The following is a 24,947-nucleotide window of genomic DNA, read 5'->3' on the forward strand; positions in this document are numbered from 1 at the left end:
CATCATGAGGGAGGGAGAGAGGGAGAGAGAGGGAGGGAGAGAGAGAAAATACCATTCCTCATTCCCATTCCATGCATTACAATGAGCCCGTCCTCTGATTTCTCCCTCTACCAGCTTCCACTGACATACCTCCACTACTGGGTTCTCCTATGAGAATGCACTGAAACAGACATAGTCCTGCTGTGGCTTTCCATCATTAATAGGACATTACTATACTACTGTACTATAATCTACCTAGCATGCTACTACATTACTATACTACTGTACTATACCTAGCATACTACTACATTACTATACTAGTGTAATATACTCTACCCAGATAGAGAGAAAAGAGAGTGATGGTGTTTCACTCTGCTGAATCACACATCCCAGAAGGCAGGTGCAGAAGTCTCATCTGTAATGCCCCAGGCTGAACACTAGGGGGAGATTCAGAGCCACTGACACATGGACATACTGTAGATGTACTGTAGTCAGTTTCTCTGCTCCCCCCCCCCCCCAGCAATGCACTACCACCATGAATGCTGTCAAATTTAAGATACATAGATACCACTGTACTGGACAGAAAGATCAATAGCAACAGTATCAGTTAACAAATAAGATAAGTGTCCTTATCTCTCCCTCTCCCTCTCCCTCTCTTTCTCTCTCTCTCTCCCTCTCTCTCTCTGTCCTCCTCCCCTCTCATCCCTCTCCCAGGTACGTGTAAAGCCAGCTTTCCTGACGAGAACAAGCTGCATCACTTTCATCTGGCCGTCTCCCCAGGTAACACCCATCCAGCTTCCCTGCCTTCCTCTCTCATCCACATCCAACCGGTTCACTCCTCTCCTACTCCTGGAAAGATGCAATGCGCAGTTCTATTGTCACCATTTACTGAACGTTCTGTCTGTACACTTGTACGCCATCTGTATTATTCCCAATGTCTCTCTCTCTCTCTCTCTCCCAAGCTCCCTAAATGGAGAGCGTGTGTCTCTCCAGGCAGGGTTGCTAGTCCTCTCAGGGAGGTAAATGAGGATGCTGCAGAATCGCGTCTCTGACAGAGCGTCCTGCTCTGAACGCCCGTTCTCTCTGTTTTAGATTCAGACATCAGCGTCATTATTCCCCCGGATCTCCTCTGCGCTCTCAGCAGTGTTCTTACGGCGCCCGTACCTGTAGGCTGAAGGCGTACTGTAGGCAGGCGGTCTGGAATTGTTAATGCCTTCGGAGAGACAGACTTTGTTCTCTCTCTCTATCATTTTCTGTGTCTTACTCTCTCTCTCTCTCTCTCTCTCTCTCATTTTCTCGATCTTACTGTCTCTCTCTTTCACTCTCTTTTTATTCAGTCACTCGCTTTCTTTCTCTCTCTCTCTCTCTCTCTCTGTCTCTCTCTCTCTCTCTGTCTCTCTCTCTCTCTCTCTCTCTCTCTCTCTCTTTCATCCCTTTCTTTCCCCTGCTCTAGCCTTTGTGAAGTGCAGGTTTCTTTCTCTCTCTTCAATCAAGGTGTTTGTTTAACGCGTCTTGCAGCGCAGCACCAGAGCATTACAAGGCAGACTCTGGGAGTCACGCCTGTGAAAACAGAGCGACTTCTCATCAAAGACATTGTAGTGAACGAGAGCGTCCCCTCATTTCACTGCGGCCTCTGGCATAAGACGGTGGTCCTCTGTGGCTCAGTTGGTAGAGCATGGCGCTAACAACGCTTAGGTTGTGGGTTTGATTCCCGCTGGGACCATATATACTGAAATGTATGCACTCACTGCAATGTAAGTCGCTTTGGATAAAAGCGTCAGCTAAATGGCATATACAGTATATTATATAATTATATATATATGTATATATACTTATATACAGTACCAGTCAAAAGTTTGGACACAAACCTGCCAAGAGTGTGCAAAGCTGTCATCAAAGCAAAAGGTGGCTACTTTGAAGAATCTAAAATGTAAAACATATTCTGGTTTGTTTAACACTTTTTTGTTTACTGCATAATTCCATATGTGTTCCTTCATAGTTTTGATGTCTTCAATGACGACAGGCAGCAGCTCCCTTCGAGCCGGTTGTAACTGGACCAGTCATAGTGTTAGTTGCTTAACCATTAGTTTTACTTTGTCTGTTTTCAGAACCACAGTACGGCAGGAGTCAGGCCCCAAGCTGCACCAATCCACCAGAAACCAGATACAAACGTATACGTATGAAACCACTGTCCGATTTGTCATCTCGTTGTCCGTCAACGGATGACTCCCAATAGAGAAACCATTGGCTCAATCTGTAATTAACGGATAGCATGGACTGGTGTGGCCTGGGGCCTCACTTGTATGTTTTCCTACTGGAAATGATACACATTAAATCCGTGCCCACCATTTTGTAATTACCCCGTGTCAGCAGGGCTCCAGTAAGGGTAATCTCCTTCCCTGTTCAGGAGCACTCCTACCACTCCTTGTTCTGAAGAGCTGAGATATCAATTACCCCCATGCTGAACTTTGGGTTGCACAACACCTGATGCCCCCCCCCCCCCCAAAAGCACTCCTCCAGGTCTCAGAGGTGTTAAGCTTTAAAAGATTGAAAAACCCCCTACAGTGCTACCTTACTTTCTTCACACTCCGTGCCAGAGCACAGAAGGGGACTGCCAAGTGGGTGACTCTTTACATTCAGAGTGGGGTGGGGGGGGGGGAATAATTGAGATTTATAGCAGAAAGACCCGTGGAGAAATTATCTAGAGAGTTCGGCGGTGGTGCTGAAAAACGCACAGGTTTCTCCCACGAAATTGAAATTCTAAAAGAGAATCTCATGCATTTGGCTGTGGGGGTGAGAGCGTCTCTGTGCTGCTGCACTGCTGCCGTCAGCCTGCCCAGGACTGTTTTTTTTTTTTTAAAGGGAGAACAGGCTTGTATTTGCTGAGCTGTCATTGTCATCGGAGTGTGTGGTGTGTCTACTGTGTTCACACAGAGGGGCCGGTGTTAACCCGACATGACCCTACACCGCAGCTGAACACTTATTCTCAGATTGTCGCAGAAGTTTCACTCAGACTGGGAGATTTTGGGGGGTTTGCAGTGGTTGGCTATAGCGCTCTCTCTATTTTCTTTAATTTTTTTTAAAAACTTTTTTAATCTAGCCAAGTCAACGAAGTGAGTGCATGCGCTGTCATGCAATTGAAAAATGTCCTGGTAGTATTCTATGTTCTGATTGTGAAGTCGTGAGGTATTAATAGCTGTTAATGGCCCAGGCAGGGAATAGGTTGGGATAGCATAGCATGGCAGTTTGCTCTTTATTTGACCTCTGTCGATGTTGACAGCAGTGGCTGTCTGGCTGTCTCAGGTGGTGAATTATTGAGAGGCACGCTGGGACATGGAGTTCTAAACTATTCCACCTCAGCAGATCTTTTACACACACACACACACACACACACACACACACACACACACACACACAGGTTGGAGCTATTACAACTTCAACAGGATTCGTCATTATTGACAATTAAAGATGAGCATACTGTATGTAGGCCTGGTCATTTCAACACCATTATCTTCCATTTTCCATTATTAGCATTATTATAAGTGCATTTTCCATTATTATCAATCATCGCTATCAGAAATCATATTTACTTGACAGTTATTATCAACTGTCATTTACATCATCATCATCATCATCTTCATCTTCATCTTCTTCTTCTTCTTCGTGAAGGTTATTCATCATGATTGTTATCTCTCTCCCCCCTGTCTGTCTTGGCTCATCCTATCCTCTAACACCCTCTCCTCTCCTCTCCTCCTGTCCTCTCCTCTCCTCTCCTCCTGTCCTCTCCTGTCCTCTCCTGTCCTCTCCTCTCCTCTCCTGTCCTCTCCTCTCCTGTCCTCTCCTCTCCTCCTGTCCTCTCCTGTCCTCCCCTGTCCTCTCCTGTCCTCTAGCTGTTTCACTCTCTCCTCTCAGGCTGTGGGTGGATGATGTGAAGTCTTCCCTGTCTTCTCTGTCCCGGTCTGTCAATCATTCTGGGGGAGAGGCAGATGTGGGAGCAGGCAGTAGATGGCTAAATGGAATCTGGCTGTTTGACGGTTGTTGATCCTAACTGGAGGAAAGCTTCCTGTCACACTGATACAGTATGTAGCCAGTACCCTCACTGGGGTCTAGAGAAGCAGGAAGCGAGGTGAACCAAGATGGGCTCAAATCCAAATATAAACAAAATACCCAAATAATAACATTTATTTCCAGAGAACATTCAACGTGACTTGGGCAGTGAGGACGATTCACTGGAACCGGACATGATGGAAGATAAACTAAATGAAAGCTTTTTGAGCAGACTGAGGCTAACATTAGTTTTTACTTTCTGCAATCAGTATCCTTCACACCAGGTTAGATGCAGTGTGTTCTATCTGGTCCAAGATGGATGTATTCTCTCTCTCTCTCTCTGCAGTGATGTCAATTCCACATGCTGGATTAGAAATAGGAAGCTGCGTGTGTGTGTGTGCGTGTACGTGTGTGTGTGCGCGTGTGTGTACACGTGCCTGTGTGCGTGTGTGTGTGCGTATGTGCATGTGTGTGTGTGTGAGAGAGAGATGAAGGCGGAGGCGTCTGCTAAGTAAACACAGCCTTATTAGAATCTCCTGCGCCCACAGAGAGGGGGGGGGGGACATATATGAGACTGCGTGGGCAGATATGTACCTGTAATTGCATTCGACAGCAGTGTCAGCAGAGGAGAGGCTAAAAACTCAATATGCTCTGTGTAGGAAGTGGTGACAGTAATCATCGGAGACCAAGCTGGCAAAACAGGAAAGAAGACAAACGCCTCAGGATGTGTCTTACATCTGCTTACTCAGTGACATGTTCACGTGCTGCACAGCTCATTAAGAGTTAAGGTTAGAAATCTTGAAGTTAACGGAGGAAGTTGAGAAGAGGTTGAGCATCAAAGCTGCTGTGAGGGAGGTGTGTGTCTCCCGGTGTAGCATGTTGTGTAGCATGTTGTGTAGCATGTTGTGTAGCATGTTGTGTAGCATGTTGTGAGTTGCTGTCAGGACTGCAGAGTCACTACCTATCTTCCGCCGTAGATTGAAGACCCATCTCTTCAAGCTACATCTTTTTTTTTTAAATGTTTTATATATATATATTTAAAAACAAATATATATATATATATATATATATATATATATATATATATATATATATATATATATCTTATGATGACTGATGGATAGATGATTCACTTACTTAAACAAATGTATTTGTTGTAAGTCGCTTTGGATAAAGACGTCTGCTAAATGCCATAAATGTAAAAATGTAATGTAAAAGCTCCCCAGTCATAGTGGAAAGCCAGTGGCCTCATGAGAACACAATGGGGGGTGGGGGGAGGAGGAGTTTGAATAATATTTATAAGCATAAGACCAAAGACCAAAGAGCATAGGCAATTTACATTCTCCTGTATATAGAACGGCTGATGTGATCAATGTTGATCCTTCTCTTCAACCACGTCGTAATACATTTAAATTGTTGACCTTTAGCAGACGCTTTTATCCAAAGCGACTTACAACAAGTACATTTGTCTAAAGTAAGTGAATCACCTATACATCAGTCATCATAAGCAGACTATCTATGCCCGGACCAGGGGCCATTGGCAGTCACAATGCTTCTTTTTTTTAATACCCATGTCTCCCTAGATCATAAGCGTGTTTTCAAGGCCTTAATCACAATAATGCTTTTATGCCTGTTTTTGCTTCCATGTCACATTATCAAACCTGCTGTTAATCTACATGACAATATTTACCATTCCACCTGATATATGAAGGCTGAGAGGGAATAAACTGTTTGAATAAACTCATCAACAAAAATGTAAGAAATGCACGGACATGGAATACATGGACTCCATACATTTCCCTTGCCAGACATGGGGCTGCATGCTGATCGTGAGTTTAACTGTGTGTGTGTGTGTGTGTGTGTGTGTGTGTGTGTGTGTGTGTGTGTGTGTGTGTGTGTGTGTGTGTGTGTGTGTGTGTGTGTGTGATAATAATGGAAAATGGAAGATAATGGTGTTGAAATGATTAGGCCTACATACAGTACATCTAGAAAAAGTATTACTATTTTCAGCATGATGTATTTTCTCTATTTTTCATTCAGAACAGCTCTCAAATGTTCAATTTGAATGTACCTTAATGAAAAAGATTTTTTTAAATTTCAATTTGAGCTTCAATAGGCTGAGCCTATGTTTTTCAGCTCAACTTGCTATATCAAATATGATTAGAGAGGGATAACTCTAGCTACATATTTTACCTGAGAGTAAAAACCAATTTAACACATGAGCAAGTATCTTTTGTATCTAATTGTTTCTAGTCCCATCATGGAATAATTCATTTTTTTAATTATTATAATTTTTTTTTACTAAGAAAGTATTTCCATTACTATTCATGGGACCGTCTTAGGTTGCTGAGTCGGAAATGAAAACAGGCCTCTTAATAAATCTCGTAACATGCAGGAGGGTGGGGAATACAGGGCTGGCGCCAGACTGAGTGAATGTCTTTGGAGTCCTGTCTTTGAGGCGTCTGAGAAAGTAATTGATTGTTTTTTAGGCATTTGGCTGTTCAGCAGAGAGTGAGAGACAGACAGACAGACAGACAGACAGACAGACAGAGGAGAGAGAAGAGAGAGAGAGAAGAAAGAGAGAGAGACAAGAGAGAGAGAGAAGAGAGAGAGAGTCAGTCAGTCGTTTCACAAATTACATTGAAATCTTGGAGCGTCCCTGCAGTATGAGCTCTCCACATGGTGCCAGTCACCATGTCTGAGGGGCTGGGCTGCAGAGACGGAACCTTGTTATGTCTTTTGCCTTTTCTCAATTCTTAGGAACACGGCTCGTTGTGTCATCTCCTCCGCCCTCCACCCGCTTCGTCCGCAAAAAAAGCATCCGAGGAGAATACGTAAAGGGGAGAAGCCTAGATCTTCTCCTCCCACGCATTTTCAGTCGGACGCGAGTGGATGACGGAGGAGAGGACGCGAGGAGTCGTGTTTCTAAAATGCTTAAATCTCTAGAAATCGCTTGGTCCGCTTGAACCTGGTCAGTCTCACATGGCTTGGAAGCTTGGATGTCGAATGAGAGAGTCGATGTGCAATGAATTCCAGTTTTGTGACACCTGTGTTGTCGATATCAACTCCATGCTGAACGATCCCATCATACAGTGGTAACGAGATGAAGGGTTTTAGATTTTAAGCGCAATAAACTCCCAGTTCTCACTAGACAACACCTTCATGCTTGACGTCATGCTAGACTGTTTCGCCACGATATTAATACTACTACCTAATATGGTATGTTTTGGTATGTATCAGTTATGTATGGTATGTATCAGTAACTGTTCTCTCAACACCTGTTGCTCTGTAGATAAGCCTTCTGGAACTGTCCGTCATTACGATGAGATAAATCGGTCTTCGTATCAGCAATATCCTGTCCACAGCTGTTGCTATGAGCCTTTTTTCAATCGCCTATATATTGCGTGTTATGGGCCTATTCATCCCGAATAAAGGTGATTTGACACGGTTGGCTAGGCCTGTCCCTGATAGACAGAGACTGATATCCCTGATGCGCACCATCACTAATTCATCCTCCTTGACTGCAGCCATTAGTCATGAGACGGTTTCTCTGTCGTTACACATCAATAATGGTTGAGGCCCCGTTTGTGTGGCCTTATTAGGTGTCTCACCATGTCAGTCTGTCACTGTCGCTTGGATTGTGTTTGCCTAACTACAGTGGGCCGGTGTCCCCCGGCCTGGTCGATGGGAAGCATGTTGCCTAAGCCGCGATCCGGAACGTCTGGGGCGTTGCGTTTCCATTACAGTCACACAAGTCACCCCAGATCCTTGTCGTCAAACGCGGACGTTGTCTGTGTGTGTAACGATCCCATCTGCATCATGGCCTGGATGTTCAGTACAGTACAGAACTGGAACACTACGTCAAGTCTAAATTGGATTTCTATAATAGAAACGGCCTCTCTGAGTCACCTGGTTGCTGTTAAATGGATGTGGGTCTAATATGTGCTATTTAAATGCTTACCCTGAGGACGTTCTCAAATAGGGCCACTTAATAGACAGACAGAGCCCCATCTGGCACAGCTGGATAAGGGTTCTGACTAGCCAAAGGGACATGGTGTATTTCTCATACAGACAGAGGCCCTAAATGGCCCTTTAATTGGAACACCCTGCAGCGATTAGAAAGCAGTATGGCCCTCAGCATGGAAAGAAGTGTGGTCCTCTGTTCCCAGCTGTCTCTCTGCACGCCTGGCCTAGTGTAGCAGTCTCACTCAGGCTGTGAAGAGCTTTGGGAACACTGCCTTCCACGAATCCTGAGTTGTGTGGCCGAGGCCAAATCTGTCACCACTAGAGCATTCCATGGATCCTGAGGCTGCAGGGAGAGAAAGTGGGATTACGCGAGAAGAACACCTCTAATTCCTCTCCCTAAGTGAGGAGAGCAGCACGAGAGAAGCCCGTTCAGCTTTCATTAGCCTTCATTCTATCTCTGTGGCTGTGTCTGTGTCTGTGTCTGTGTCTGTGTCTGTGGCTGTGTCTGTGTCTGTGTCTGTGTCTGTGTCTGTGTCTGCGTATGCGCTCACAAGTTTGTTAGACGATATCAGCTTTCAGCGGAGCTGTAAAAAAGGGAGCTTCACGCTCCACAGGCTCAGGAGACAGCCTATTCTCTTGACAGAGAGCCCTGCAGAGACTGAGCCGGCTTAGGGGGCTGAGCTCTCCCTCAGAGCCTCAGATCCCTCCAGTTCTCCTCTGCTGACCTCCTGAACCAGCGCTGAAGGATATCTGCACGTGTATGGAAAGTTGTGTCAACTGTGTTTTTGGTTTACATCAGCAGATATGGAGTTTTGATAAATGTTTTTTCTGTCTCAGATTAAGCAATTACAAGTAGTTACAGTGTTATTACACAGGTAATGAGGTAACTTCAGATAAAGTATTCCCAGATAGACTAAACTTAACTCGCCTATTTGTAAACTTAAGTGGAAGCGTCTGTTAGGATTTCTTCGACTGATGTGTGAGTCATGTGCACTCAACCCTTGATGCCCGGTGGAAGTGTTTGCCAGTGCAGCTGGATGGCTCTGCTTCAGCAGCAATCAGCATTGAATCACCCCCAACCTCCTTCAGAACTCAGACCCAGGAGATGGTCAACATTGGGCAGTGCCAGACGCTGGCTCTGCTCTGTTCTCCACACTTCATGCTGGGTATGGGTGCGTGCGTGGGTGCGTGCGTGGGTGGGTGCGTGCGTGGGTGCGTGCGTGGGTGCGTGCGTGTGCGCGCCTGTGCTCTGTTCTCCACACTTCCTACTGGCTATGCAGTACCAGTCAGTGGCTCTGTTCTTCATACAGGACTTATTCAGGCTGTTCTTCATACAGGACTTATTCAGGCTGTCCTTCATACAGGACTTATTCAGGCTGTTCTTCATACAGGACTTATTCAGGCTGTCCTTCTTATAGGACTTATTCAGGCTGCCTCTGGCTCCCCTACCCCAGCAGGTGCCATTGCTTTGCTGCTGCTGATAGTTTCACTGTGACTACAGCAATTTGTGAACCAGCCAACCTCAATCCCGGTTCAAAATAGTGTGGAAATCAATTAAACCTTTTCTGATGTGGTAGAGAGAGAGAGACAGAGACAGAGAGGGAGAAAAAAAAAGAGAGAGAGAGAGATATGGGATAATTGAGTCGTTTGTAGCAAACTGTTTAGGTTGAGACAGCCAGACATCTCAGACAGCAATTTAAAGATTTTAAGTTGATAAAAGTTTTGTCAACCAGGTAGATTCCTTTGGTATCTCTTATTATCTCACTATACTAATACTGGGTAGGGCCTCCCTTTGCTCTCAAAACAGCCTCAATTCTTCGTGGCATTGATTCCACAAGATGTTGGAAACATTCCTTTGAGATTCTGGTCCATGATGACATGATTGCATCACGCAATTCCTGCAGATTTTTCAGGTGCACTTTAAGGGAAAGTACATCCGACAGGTAGGCAGGTCTGATGCCTTTTAGGACTTTGAAGTCCAGGAGGATAATTTTAAAGTAAATTCGTTGAGGGACAGGTAGCCGATGGGGGTGATTTTGGTGGGCAAGGTTGGCAGAATCCTTGCAGTGCTGTTTTGAATGAGCTGCGATTTACGAATTGAATTTGCTGCCAGGCCCCCCCCCCCCCCCCCCCCCCCCAAGTACTGCATTCCCATAATCAATTCTGGAGAAAGCGAAAGCATGGATAAGCTTGTCCACGTCCACAGATTGTTAAGAGAGGGTCTTAGGTTGGGTGTACAGTATGTGTTTGTAATTTAGGCTACATCAGACAAAAGGGTTGTGGTAGCAAGTGGCTAGCCTAATGATAGCACCTGAGAGGACAAAAGATGAGTTCACCAGAGGAGAACATCTGTTTACCCTCAAAGGGATTTCACTGCTGATCCGTAATGAGTGTGTCTTGATGTCAGGAGCTGCCAATTAGACCAGACGTCCATTTCTCTCTGTTCAGGGTGAGGAGACAGTGTTCCCCGGAGGGATGGGATGACACTTGTTTTATTGCTCATAATAATGACCCCCTCAAAGCCCGGGATCAGAGGTTTTTATTTCACTAATTTGACTAATTACAGCCAGCCGGATATCTTGCTGGAGAGTCCTGAAACATAATTGGCCATGGTGCCAACCAGTGCATGAGATTGTATTCCACAGTTATTGGAAAGGTCACTGTGTGTCCCTGTGTGTCCCTGTGTGTCTCTGTGAGTCTGTCTGGTGTGTAGTAGCATCTCCCCATGGAGATTGCAGAGGGGGAGAGAGATTGAGAGACAGGTTTATCTCTGCTAGCTTTAGCCTGACCTTTACGTTCTCGCTCATGAGCGGATGAAGAGGGGGGGGGGAAGGAGATTGCCTGTGTTGTCCATCATCGATCATCATCCACTGACTCTCTCTCTCTCTCTCTCTGACTCTCTACCCCTGCCCCCCTCGCCCCCCCCCACACACACACACACACTCTACAGATGAAGGATACTACCAGAGTGGAAAATTCCAGTTTGAAATAGATGTCCCAGAAGCCTACAACATGGTGGTAAGTGGACTTGTCATGTCGAGTGTGAATGTGTGTGTCAACCTTGTGCTGGGGGGTCAGGAGAAGTGCTAATGCAGCGAGGGATGAGGGAAAAAGCCTGGAATATCATAATATTGGCCTTTGTTGGAGTGGCCATAGAATGATATGGGCGTGACTTTATTGAGTAAAGTATTTGTCATCATTCAATTTGACCGAATCACACGACTGCAAGGTGTGGCTCCAAATGGAGGCGGGGCCCGGGAAGGAGCTTGAGGTGCGCTCGTAAAAACATTCCCCCTCAATGGGAGAAAAGAACAACTGATATGACTATACTACTGCACTGGAGGAGATGACTGGTCCCATCACCAAAGGGGATGATCTTCCTAAATCAGTCTGCCAAAATCGTCACGTAGAAGCAAACCACCAATGCCATGGCCAGATGATCCCATTTCATTTGTTTTAGTGATGTCCTTTGCTGTCGACAATGATCAAGTCACGATAAATGACGAATGCGTTAAGTTAGCCTACTTGCTGACATAGTAGAGAAAAAGGCCAGGCAACAGCATAATTGCAATGTAACACTATCCTGAAGTCCCTGTGTGCAATCTTACTATCCCGCAATCTGCAATCTTCCACACTTGAGAGGTAGAAAACCACACAGTCCACCTGTACAAGATGGTACAAATGGGTCTTGTCTTGGGAAACACATCAGACTCCTTTTAGAATCTCCTCTTAGGCCATAGCAGGGGAGAGAGAGGGAGATGGGGAGAGAGAGGGGGAGGGAGAGAGAGAGAGAGAGAGAGAGAGATTTCTCCCTTCAGTTCTCCTCCACTCCTTGTTTAATCTGTGACCCATCCATCCTGCACAGTTTTTTTTAGTTTTTTTTATCTTGCCGCCACTGCTCTCACCGCTGTTGTGAGCCTGATCAGAGACCCATTGATCTCAGCGTCATCTGAACCAGCCTCGGCTGAATTTACTGCATATTCACCAAAGCCTTACGATCCACACTTTATCTTAATGGGGCCTAATTAGACAGGCAGTAAATGCCATGTTTACCACCGTATGGATTTACCAGACCTTTATGGGAGGTAATAAACTGCCTGAAAAAGATCCATAAAGAACCTATCAGCTTTTTCTGTTGGCCTGAGATAGTCAAAGTGTCACTTTTACTAGAAAATGTTACCAATATAGCAAACGGCGCTGTGATATTTACACAGAAGATATGCAATGACATTGTCATTTTATGACTCAAGCTTTTAATAGTCAGGTTTGATTGATTGTTTTTGTTAGCCTTGCGAGGTAGTAAAGTAAAGCATGATACCATCAATCTTACAAGATGTAAGCTTAGTCCTGGTAAAGTCCATCTCTTATCTAGACGAGAGACAAGTACATCTCAGGATTTGTCTGTCTCAGAGTTTTGCTGGAGCCTCTTTCCTCATTTCAGTCCTCTGTCCCCCTGGTTTCTATTCTCTTGCTCCATTGAATGATAATTAAAGCCATGAACTATATTCAGCTTGCTGATTTCGGGAAAAGTATTCATAAGCACTATCTCACAGGCTAGACAGACTCTCATAGCAAGTAATTTGTTCAACAAGAAGGACCAAAGGTACCATGTAGGCCAGTTGGTGGAGATCTCTCGGTGGAGATTCAGCAAGTTATAGGCAAGGAATAAGTAGGCTGCAGTAAATGTCTTTGAAAAATATTCTTCTTTCATGGGATGTTCCAGATTGTGCATGTTTTATGAATAGGCACGATTTGGAGAATTAGCAGGGGGGAGAGGAGCCAAGGCCGATGTGAACCATTTGAAGAAATTCTAAAGTGTTATTACTCGCTTAGCAAATTGCCTGGGTCTTGTTCCTCCACGCCTCTTCCCACTTTTCTCTCGCTCCATCTCTCTGCTCTATTTTTAGGCTTTTTATTTCTTCTTCTAAGTTACTGACATCGAAGATAAAATGGTTAAAGGAAGAGACTTATCCTTTGTTGAAGTGTAGGGTTTTTTCTTGTTTGTTTTTATTTGTGTTTTTGCTTTTGCCCGGAGGAGATTCAGTGCTCTTTTTGAAGACTCGGGTACTTTGCAAATAAGTGTCTTCTCCTGAGTAGTGTTTCGTTTTACGGTAAGTGTCTTTGTTCGTGGAGGTTGCCTCAGGTTTTTGTCTGTTGCTCCACAAACCTTGCAGTCATGCCTCACAGGTTCCTCTCCTTTGTGTTTCTCTCCCCCCAGCCTCCCAAAGTGAAATGCCTGACCAGAATATGGCACCCCAACATCGCTGAGACAGGAGAGATCTGTTTGAGGTAATGAGGTCCCTCACACATCACCGGCCTCACTTGCGCTCTGTTCCGTGTGCGTGCGTGAGTGAGTGCATGCGTGTCGATGCAGCAATGTACCATATGGACGAAGGTTCCAGATGGTGGTTAGTCAGTGGACAGAGAGAGAGAGAGAGAGAGAGAGAGAGAGAGAGAGAGAGAGATGGGCAGAGGGAGGGAGAGAGAGAGAGAGAGGGAGGGAGAGAGAGAGAGATGGGCAAAGAGAGGGAGAGAGAGAGAGAGAGAGAGATGGGCAGAGGGAGGGAGAGAGAGAGAGAGAGGGAGGGAGAGAGAGAGAGATGGGCAAAGAGAGGGAGAGAGAGAGAGAGAAAGAGATGGGCAGAGGGAGGGAGAGAGAGAGAGAGGGAGGGAGAGAGAGAGAGATGGGCAAAAAGAGAGAGAGAGAGAGAGGGAGGGAGAGAGAGAGAGAAAGAGAGACACACACTCAGAGAGACACACATCTCCTGCTCACTCACATCTCCTGCTCACTCACATCTCCTGCTCACTCACATCTCCTGCTCACTCACATTCATATCTGTCTGTCTTTCTGTTCCTCTTCATCTCACCTCCTCCTCACTGCTCACCTGTCTGTCTAACTCCATTCATTTTTAATATTTCTCCCATAATATTCCATATTTTATCACTTTAGTTACACCGTCAATCTTATTCTACTGTATATGGCAACCAGAATCCCGAGAGTCCCCAGTAGGTTGTCAGGGTACTTCTTCTCCGCGTGCGTGTCACAGTCTAGCATCGCTGAAGTTGATTTCACCTGACAACAGAGGAAAGAGTGAAAGAAAATGACGGGGAGAATTGATGTCTGATAAATGTCTCTAGTTATTCTCTGAGAGCGTCTTGGAGGGCAGTTGCTGACCCGTTCCTTCACTGCAACAAAACATGGCACAGCAGGGAAAAGATTTTAGATTTTGACGTTAGCAAACTGGCAGGGAGAGAAGTCCAGGAAGGAGATGGACAGGGAAGCAGATATGTTGTGATTTGAAGACTCACTTTATTTTGTGGCTCATAGCCCACCAACAGATGAAGCAAAATCACAGTGAATAATAATGTCTTTAAAATCGATGAATTGTCTGACTATTAAACTTACGATAGAGCTCTTATTCTACTGATTTCTGTTTCCACAGTTTGTTGCGGGAGCACTCAATCGATGGCACTGGCTGGGCCCCTACTAGGACGTTAAAGGTGAGTCTCTAACACCAGAACCGGACCATCATCATCATCATCATCATCATCATCATCATCATAATCAGTTTTGATCCTTAAGAACCACAGTAGTCCCAGTCTGACTACTCTGGCTGTCTATGGCTCTTTGAAGCACCGTATCACCAGCTGTCCTTCTACTCTAGTCTGAGAGGGGGGGGGGGGGGGGGGGGGGGATCCGCTGCGTGTGTCATAACATTAGCTTCTGAAGAAGTGATGGCTCGCTCTCTTAATTCCCGTCCTGCTCTCAGAAGTTCCTTTTAAGGCGGAAGGAGCAAAAAGCACTTGATGTGATCCCTAAAGATGAAACGATGCCTTGTGGCCTGGGGTATTTCCAGTGGTCCAGCACCAGGGCCTACAGTGCACACATATGCCCATGTCGGCATGGGTCCGAATCCGGCCCGTGCCCTGCTGACATACCCTCTCCTCCCGTGCCCTGCTGACATACCCTCTCCTCCTGTCTTTGTCTGCTATCTCTGTCCAAAAACATTAAACTATGCCTAAAGTGCTCCTCTCTAAGATCTCCCCACTGGTCTCTGTCATCTCTAATATGGAGAGGGTCCACTGAGCCTCAAAGAGCGGCCATTTTCAATTATGTGAGATGCTAATGCTAATGCTAATGTTATTAACCTATGCCAATGGTGGTTAGACTGCGAGACTGAAGGATGATCTCACTGTATGTTTAGGAGACCGAAAGCACTTGCTAAGCCTCTCTCATCTGAGGTGTTTCTTCGTGTGTGTGTGTGTGTGTGTGTGTGTGTTTGCGTGTTGTGTGTGTAAATGTAAATGTGTGTTGTCAGCGTGATCCAGAAATAGGAATTTATCTGAGATCAGTATTTTATTCACGCCCCCGTATGGCAGTGCTGCTCCCCAGGGAGGGCTGACTGTACTAAAGCAGTGCCTATGTAGTCACGTATATATAACTGGGTCAGGTATATATAACTCTACTGTAGATGTTTATTGCTCCAGGAGGAATTGGCTCACAATGAACCAGCTCTGCTTTAAACATGAACAGAGGTTTTCCCTTGATAGATTGTCCTGCAAGCCATAGTTTTGAGAAGGTGCTGTGTAAAAAACCATAAATCAGTAGAAGATGATTCAGCATGATTTATCCAGCACAGGGTTGTTGAACGGATTGTGTGAGGGTGTTTTGTGGTCTATAATGTTTTTAGTGTTTGCATTGGTGTTCGGTGACTAACCTAGAGTATGTGTGTTTTACCGGAATCCTAAAAGTGACTTCAGGCAACCCAGAGGCAGTTATTGTGTGACAGCCTTGTTAGAAGCTGTAGTGAGTCACCCTCTACTCCCCCACCCCCTACCTACAACCCCCCCCCTCCGCTCCTAATCTACATCGCATTGGGCTCAGACTATCTTCTCTCTTCTTCTTTGCCACACTGAGATCCGACTCAAATTGATTCAGTTTGTACTGTCACAGGCACTGAATATTTCAAGTCGGTAAACTCAAACTTTATCGGCTAAATCGACACGGGGAGCGTCAAAAAAGAGGCGCTGAGTGTGACTCTCTGTGCTCCTCCCACTGTCTCATTTACAACAACAACAACAGCAACAACAGCAACAACAACAACAAATGGAACACGCGGCATCCGATGATAATCGCATCGCAAAGGGGTTCCGTTCGATCCCACGCTTCCTTCCCTTCTAGAACCTTCCGGAGAACATTGTTAATCGACTCTCAGTCTGCCCACACACTGTCAGGATGCCCCCTGGGTTTAGACGGGGGACCGTGGGTAATAAAGAGACGCGTTCTAACGGCCCCGCTCGTTAGGACGGCCATGCTCATCAGCTCGATGGGGCCGTGTCCTGCGGGAGGCCTTGTGTAATTAGGAGCCCGGATAGCCCAGCGCTCTCCTCAGGGGGGGGGTCTTTCTCTCGGTTCCTCCGCTAACCGCGAACGAACATCGTTATGGCAACCCGAGGGTGGGCCTGTGATAGGGAAGCGTGGAGTCAGGAGCAAACTAGCTACAGTATGAAGCCATTCTCAGTTTGGCTGTTTGAACTGCCTGCTGTGATTAGATACCCAATGTTTCTTTAGTCTCGAGGCAATGGCGGTTCGAGGAGAAATGTCCCTGTTACTGGTTCAAAAGCCAGTTGGGCGATGTTGAGCTGGCACTGCACTGCACATACAGGAGAGTTTCTAAGTGAGCTGTGAGAATATTAAATGTCTTGCAGCTCATAGTGTGTCGTTTCTTTTTGTCAGTCTTTGACTTGAAGCAGCGACGTACAGTCGGCAGAGAGTTAGCTTGAAGACGGGAGAAGACAACCAGACCTGTCAGCTCAGAGGAGACGATTGTAGAGATCGGTGCCTGAAGTGATGGTTGCTTTGTTCAGGCTCTCTCTACCGGACTGGCCACCTGGAATTGAAGTAATCTGTTCCCAACCACGGTGTACTGGGGATAGTGAGGACACATTACGGAGAGACGGACAGGCAGAACGTTTATGTGTTTGTGTGTGTGTGTGTGTGTGTGTGTGTGTGCGTGTGTGTGTGTGTGCGTGCGTGCACGTGTCTCTGCCTGTGTCCAGAACGTGTGCGAGTGTGTGTGCGCTTTCTAGCGTGTATGCATTGTTTAGTTGTGTGGTTATGTTCTGAGCAAGGCCTCCTAGATAATCAACAGAGGTAGTTAGTGGGAGGATGGTATGTCTGCTACCATACAGCAGCCTCCCTCTTGGGAGCCATAATATGTGGGATTGACGTAAAGCTTGACTATCATCTCTCTATAATGAACGTTCTCACCATTATCCCTCCATAGCTGCCCACCAGGATTAAAGAGGCTGCAGGAGAGTTCTGGACCAATGAGCTGGTGTCTCCCTCAGCACCTGAGGTGTTAGCTACAACGTGCACACAAACACACATTTTATTTTATTTATATAGTGCTTCTTTCACAAACCCAGAGCACTACACTACATGAGTGTATTGAATTGAAATGCAGGGAAACATATTTCATCAGATTTGTGTGCCTGAATTATCTGCGCGTGTCCATGCATGCGTTTTTTGAGCCTCAGCAATTTTGTGTTGATTTTGTACTCTCCCTCCGACCAAAATATTGTGTGTGTGTGTGTGTGTGTGTGTGTGTGTGTGTGCGTGCGTGCGCGTGCGTGCGTGTCAATTCCACATGCTGCTTCAGAGAGAGAGAATACATCCATCTTGGACCAGATAGAACACACTGCATCTAACCTGGTGTGAAGGATACTGATTGCAGAAAGTAAAAACTAATGTTAGCCTCAGTCTGCTCAAAAAGCTTTCATTTAGTTTATCTTTCATCATGTCCGGTTCCAGTGAATCGTCCTCACTGCCCAAGTCACGTTGAATGTTCTCTGGAAATAAATGTTATTATTTGGGTATTTTGTTTATATTTATATCACGCTTCCTGCTTCTCTAGACCCCAGTGAGGGTACTGGCTACATACTGTATCAGTGTGACAGGAAGCTTTCCTCCAGTTAGGATCAACAACCGTCAAACAGCCAGATTCCATTTAGCCATCTACTGCCTGCTCCCACATCTGCCTCTCCCCCAGAATGATTGACAGACCGGGACAGAGAAGACAGGGAAGACTTCACATCATCCACCCACAGCCTGAGAGGAGAGAGTGAAACAGCTAGAGGAGAGGAGAGGACAGGAGAGGAGAGGAGAGGAGAGGACAGGAGAGGACAGGACAGGAGAGGACAGGAGAGGACAGGACAGGAGAGGACAGGAGAGGAGAGGACAGGAGAGGAGAGGACAGGAGAGGAGAGGACAGGAGAGGAGAGGAGAGGAGAGGAGAGGAGAGGAGAGGAGAGGAGAGGACAGGAGAGGACAGGGGAGGACAGGGGAGGACAGGAGAGGAGAGGAGAGGAGAGGAGAGGGTGTTAGAGGATAGGATGAGCCAAGACAAACGGGGGAGAGAGATAACGATCATGATGAATAACCTTCATGAAGATGAAGATGATGATAGTGATGATTGATAATAATGGAAAATGGAAGATAATGGTGTTGAAATGACCAGGCCTACATACAGTATGCTCATCTTTAACTGTCAATAATAATTGAATCCTGTTGAAGTCGAGACAGTAATAGCTCCAGTCTCTGTGTGTGTGTGTGTGTGTGTGTGTGTGTGTGTGTGTGTGTGTGTGAGAGAGAGAGAGAAAGAGAGAGAATAGCTCACATCTGCGTGGCATTGTGACAGCCAGACTTCATCCCTCTGTCGACGTTCAACATCAATGTCAAATATATGCTCCATTAAAATCTTGAATTTCCCCATGTACTGATATTTTTCATCGTCCAGTTTGACCCCACCAGTCTGCAGGACCCTGAGGCGGAGAGAGGGAAACAAAGGCACCTTATCATCTCTGACCCGTGTCGAATGAGTTGATTACATTTGTGGAGAGAGAAATAACTTGTGCTCAGAAAGTGTCCTTCTCGAATGGACTATCACAAAGCTATAAGTGGCAGCAGCCCCCGGCGATAAGGATGTCTGGATCTCAGCCTCCTTCCTTTGTGGTCTGTCTACTCCTCTGTCTCTCCTCTCCCCTCCTCTCCCCTCCTCCCCTCTCCTCTCCTCTCTCCCCTCCCCTCCCCTCCCCTCCCCTCCCCTCCCCTCTCCTCTCCTCTCCTCTCCTCTCCCCTCCTCCCCTCTCCTCTCCTCTCTCCCCTCTCCTCACAGGCCCACAGCAGCATGGTTGACACGTGCCATCTCTCCGTCTTCTTGATGTGATTAGTATAACAAGTCGTACATTATGCCAAACATACATTTCCTTTCATGACGGTCATTCATTGTGACATTGGATCGGATTGCAATGATCAGATAAAGCAAGCTGCTTCTGTTGAAACTAGATCTTAGATTGTGTATTTTGGCAGAGCTCGGGAGGTTTTCAAAGCTGTTTCCAGACTCTCTGTGGCAGCACTGTCACCAGCTCCTATCATTGCAAACAGACGGACAAATTGCTCCCGTCTCTCCTGCTCCCACCTGCCTAATTAATCTCTGTATCGATTAGCGGGGAGGTTACGCACGCATGCACGCACGCACGCACGCTGCTGCGTGAACACTGCTTAGCAGGTAGAAATCAGGCTGTTGCTGCCTACCAGCGAAGTGAAACAGCAAGTGGATCTGAACAGGTGATTAAAAGCTGAAAGCGTTTGTTTACTCAGGAAGTTGCAGACCTTGGGCCAACACACACTCTCTATGACAAGTGTATGCACACCAGTGGGCGTGTGGTTTGAATGTATTCAATGGCATGGTTATGCATGTTTGACCTGCCGTGCACTTGTTTACTGTTTGTGGGTGTGTGTTTGTATGCGAGACAAGATGACTAGCTCTCACTACAGTAGCCCTGTCATAATCGCTTCAGTGAATTGTGTGTGTGTGTGTGTTTGTGTGTGTCTCTCTCTATCTCTTGCTCTCTTTTTTGTCTGTCTCCTGTAGTGTGTGTGTGTGTGTGTGTGTGTGTGTCTCTCTCTCTCTCTCTCTCTCTCTCTCTCTCTCTCTCTTTTTTGTCTGTCTCCTGTAGTGTGTGTGTGTGTGTGTGTGTGTGTCTCTCTCTCCCTCTCTCTTTTTTGTCTGTCTCCTGTAGTGTGTGTGTGTGTGTGTGTGTGTGTGTGTGTGTGTGTGTGTGTGTGTGTGTGTGTGTGAGCGCATGCGCCCCTCTGTCCCTCTTCACTGTCACCTCCCGTCACCTCTCTCCTGTGCAGCATACAGCTCCTGCCCACACAACCGTCAGATGGCATCAGCTCTCATCAGTGCCCTCCTCTACCAGCCCACACACACACAGACGTGCATAGACACACACACACACAGGCAGCCACACACACACACACACACACACACACACACACACACACACACAGACGTGCATAGCCACACACACACACAGGCAGCCACACACACACACACACACACAGACGTGCATAGCCACACACACACACAGGCAACCACACACACACACACACACACACACACACACAGGCAGCCACACACACAGCCATACACAGCCACGCAGACACACACACACACACAGCCACGCAGACAGACACAGACACACACACACACACACACACAGCCAAACACACAGCCATGCACACACACACACACACACACACACACACACACACACACACACACACACACACACACACACACACACACACACACACAGCCATCTCTCTCACATATGTGTCAACAGATAAACAGGCTGACACTCTCACATACAGTATGTAGCCATGCTTGTTAACTCACAGTAATGAGCATCCCCCACACACACTGCACACACACTTTTTGACTCATTTTCCAAAGACAGACTGACAGAAGAGGTTTTTCAACACTTAAGAGTCTAGCCGCTGGATATGTTCCACAGCCCCCTGAGATGTAGAATGATTTGGCCTATCAGTGGGTGTCTTTGCCCAGAGAGAACTCTGGTAATGTTAGGGACAGGGAGAGCCTAGATTTTGCTGCGTTGTGTTCCTTTGTGTGTGGTTTTCTTATTTATTATTCAATACGTATATAGTGTTTCATTGACGTTCAGAGGATTCCGAGTTCCTCTGAAGAATATCTTCTGTGAATTATTGTTGTTGATCAAGCGCTGCTCCGGCATTTTAATCAGACAGTCTGCCTTCCTTGACAGGAAAGGGTATTCATTAATTATGAATACTTTGTATATTCAAGGTTAAGAGCTCTACCGTGTTAGTGAAATATTGTGAATGGAAGACAACCAATTAGAATCTTCTCGGGTCTTATCGAATAGAGGGGTCGCCTCAGTTTAATTTAAATGCAAATCCCAACTGTCATTCACTGCACTGCACGTGTGGCAGTTGTTTCCAGAGCCAGGGAAATATCCTTTGTTTTGTTGTTTCATGTGCGCTCTTTTGCTCTCTTCAGCTTTCAATTGTACCTCCGTCTCTTTTGATGGGATCACACACGCTTCTCTGCAAAAAAAAAAAAAAAAAAAAATCTGAAACGGCAAAGTGATAAGAGACTAAAATTAGACCATTGCCGGTGTTTTCCACGGCACATTTCAGTAAGTAGCATACCATTAAAGAGCCCCATGAGCCTCGTGCACATTAACATTAATGTCTTCTGCTGTAATGAGGCTCCGGTCATCCTCTGCAATGTGCTGACTGTCTTTTATTTAGCCCCGTGACTCCCTGAGCAGGGTATCATAATCTAGTATAATCTAGTTCCCTCCGCTGGACAGGCCTGTGGGCTAATAGGACAGGCTCCATTGTCTGTCTCACCTCAACATCGGCTGAGAGCAGATTAGAATACTATACTATCAGTTTGTATTCTCATTGTATTGTATTGTTTTCCTCTGCAACTGATGTGTTCGGTAATGCTGCACATTACAGCGTTGAAGCTGGTCCACTGTGGACTAAAACGAGTCTTGGCACCAGAACCAAGTTGTGCGTCCACTGATGTGCAGCCAGTACATTAGCAGGGTTTGTTTCAGGGTAATTGTTTACATAAGCCTGTTGGCATTTCATTAGTGTTTTGTCTTTTATTATTCATGAATTGTCACTCTCTCTCTCTGTTTCTTTGCCGAGGCGCTCAATTAAAAAAGCTTGTATCTCAATCTAATGTCCTCAAAATAGATATGCTAATTAAGATGCCTCATCATCATCACTCCTGCACGGTTTTGATCATCAAGTAAATTAGCTTAATGCTTCACGCATTGCATCAGTTAAAGTAGTTTCCCTCCTCTCTTTATCAGATACAATGCTGCTAGATTTAAACGTGTAAATAAATTAATAGTTGGATTGATAATTCTCACAGGTGCACTGTTTATTACAGTTAAGTTTCAGTTTTATGTCAAAAAAACATTCATGTTATAATTCGATGTGCTGTGATAACTCTATGTTCTCTGGAACCTCTCTGATGTTGTGTTTGTGTCTTTGTCTTTCAGGATGTGGTCTGGGGATTGAACTCCTTATTTACTGTAAGTTCCTCCAATTAATAACCATTTATTTGACTGCGTTTAACTGAATATGGATTTCAACTTGGTGTTAGCGTGAGTGGTATTGTAACCGTACTGTGACCAGGTAAAACCAGCAGACCACTCTCCACACAGTCAGTTAGAAGATATTTAAAGTGTGTAGTGGTACCGGATGTCTCCGTGGCTACCTCTTGATAGCCTCTCAGAGCTACGTCCGTACGCTGGTGATGGGATTTGAGGCTTCGTCATGCCCCGAAGCTCGGCCCTTTAATCAGGAATTAAGGCATGGCTATCTGCCACTTTGATGTCCCTAATAATACCCCCTGACTGGCTCTCCACGCCTGTCGTCTCTACGGCAACAGGGTAATTATACTACTTTGTTTGTGTAAAACAGACATCCAGGGTGAAATTGCATACTGCCGATTGCTACGGGTATCAGACGGGGTGCGCTGGAACAACAAATGGTTATAGTTATGTGTGATGTTTGTTTGTTTTATCTGTGGTAGGGTAGAATGTTTGTTTTTATGACTAAGTTCTGTTTTTCTCTCTCTCTGTTTTCTGTTCTGTTCTGTTTTCTCTTCCCCCCCTCCACTGCTCCCACAGGATCTACTGAACTTCGATGACCCGTTGAACATTGACGCTGCCGAGCATCACCTCCGTGATAAGGTAATAGCCGCATCTGGAAGTTTCTAGAAGTGGAATGTTGAGCTTCTTTGAAGCTCTCACTGCTACTTGAACCTGACTGGGACCAACAGATCAGAACCATGGGGTCCAGACATTCTGTCTCTTCACGGGGGCTGGAGATGAGCGTGTCCGCTAGGATTAGACCCTGACACTTCTGAAACGTCCAGGCCCAATGAGGGGGGGGGGGGGGGGGGGGAGAGAGAGAGAGGAGAGAGAGGAGAGAGAGGAGAGAGAGGAGAGAGAGGGAGAGAGAGAGAGAGAGAGAGAGCAGCTTTGTGTTTCAACAGTAGGACTGTCCCCAATGGCCAGTGTATGACACTTGTGTGTGTATGACACTTCACTGCAGGTGGTCTGCACTTCAACAGTAAAAGGTCATATCCTGTTGCTGTCATCCAATCACAGCAGACCTAAATCAGCGCCGATACCCTCCCCTCCTCCCGTTAGGGGCAGCCATGACAGGGTCACTGGCCGCTTACTCTCATCCAACTGGCCTGTCCTTGGACCCCCGGCTAGTGGAACACAGACAAGCACAAGTCGAGGGAACTCCTCAACAACGCCCTATGTCTGAAAGATGAGGCAGGACGTATCTACTGGTACAGTCTGAATCATTGCTTCTCACTGTCAGTCTTGAGGGACATGTTTCTGTCTGTTCTCCTCTCATCAGAAGTGTCTGTCTAAGACGTGGAAAGCTCCATGAAGCCCCTTAATGAGGACCAGACTGTGCGAGCTTGCTGGTCTCTCCTTTCACAGGAGGCCAAGTTCGTGGAGAGCTGAGGTTGTGTGAACCAATACAACCCCAGGGGGCGTAGTCCTGTATATATTATGAGTCAGTGTTGATCTGTCATAATGGAGTTCAACATGCAAGATGTTTTAGAGGGGTTTCGCACTAAGGTTGTGTGGGGAAAATGGCTTCGTGTTGGAAATGCCTCTTCTTCAAAGTGTGTCGTGCGAGCATCGTGATACGAACATTCAGAACTATTACCTCGTCCTAGATCAGCCGGCAGTCGGTGCAGTGAAACAGTCAGCGCAGCTGAAAAAACTCCCCAAGCTTTTCCAATATTTAGATCTCAACTCCATTTGCATATTAGTCACCCAGTCCCTCACGTAGGGTATTCATGCGGTAATGTAATGTTATTATTAATGTGTAGACTTGTTCATTCAGACATGAACTGTGTACCGATCCTCCCGAGCTGTATTGCCCAGCGGGCACTGGGCCCCCACTGCTTGTTGTCGTGGCAGCCATTTGGGCACATTAAGAGGACAGGACGTCTAATGGTGTGTCGGTGGCGTGCTGCGCCGTCTGAATGATGCTTTTCCATGAAGGAGAGAGGGCTCCAATGGCACGATGACTCATCGTTTCCACGGCAGGGACTGAAGTACTTATGCAGCTATTCAGAACGATCACAGAGAGAGTCGAGGACCGCCTTAATCTCCCGTTTGCCAATCAGGAAACCAGTCACGACCTTAGAGGCGCTTTGGGCAGGCTGGTTCTCACAACAGGGAGATAAAGGAGGAGAAACAGACGACATGCCCTTCGTGTCAGAACAACCTTGGTGAAGCAGCCTGATGTTCCCTCACCCTTTGCCAATCTCATCCCACTATTTTGTCCACTACAAATCCCAATTGAGCAAAGTGGAACGTGATCCAGGGAGTCTGGAAGCAGGAGAAAGAAAGTAAGCAGAAGTATATTGAAAGAGGCGGAAGGTGAAAGGCTTGAGTAATGATTTTGAAGTCTCCCGGTGGTTTTGTTAAACGGCTGGGTTACGCTGGCAGGAGGAGAGCGGTCAGTGGTTGATGGTGCGAGTCAGGTCTGCTGGCGTTGAAAGAAAAGCAAA

At 46.2% G+C, this 24,947-nt stretch overlaps 1 protein-coding gene across 1 annotated transcript in view; it reads left to right on the top strand.

Moving 5' to 3' along the window:
- ube2f (ubiquitin-conjugating enzyme E2F (putative)) overlaps positions 1–24,947 on the top strand; it is a 40,705-nt gene that overhangs the window by 7,744 nt on the left and 8,014 nt on the right. Inside the window, exons 4-9 of the mRNA XM_083681300.1 lie at positions 694–759; positions 10,943–11,010; positions 13,211–13,281; positions 14,436–14,493; positions 22,399–22,431; positions 23,032–23,094. Coding sequence (XP_083537426.1) covers positions 694–759; positions 10,943–11,010; positions 13,211–13,281; positions 14,436–14,493; positions 22,399–22,431; positions 23,032–23,094 — 359 coding nt within the window. The remainder of the gene's footprint in view (positions 1–693; positions 760–10,942; positions 11,011–13,210; positions 13,282–14,435; positions 14,494–22,398; positions 22,432–23,031; positions 23,095–24,947) is intronic.

The sequence above is a fragment of the Argentina silus genome (assembly GCF_951799395.1).
Source record: "Argentina silus genome assembly, chromosome: 12".
NCBI classification, from domain to species: Eukaryota; Metazoa; Chordata; class Actinopteri; order Argentiniformes; family Argentinidae; genus Argentina; species Argentina silus.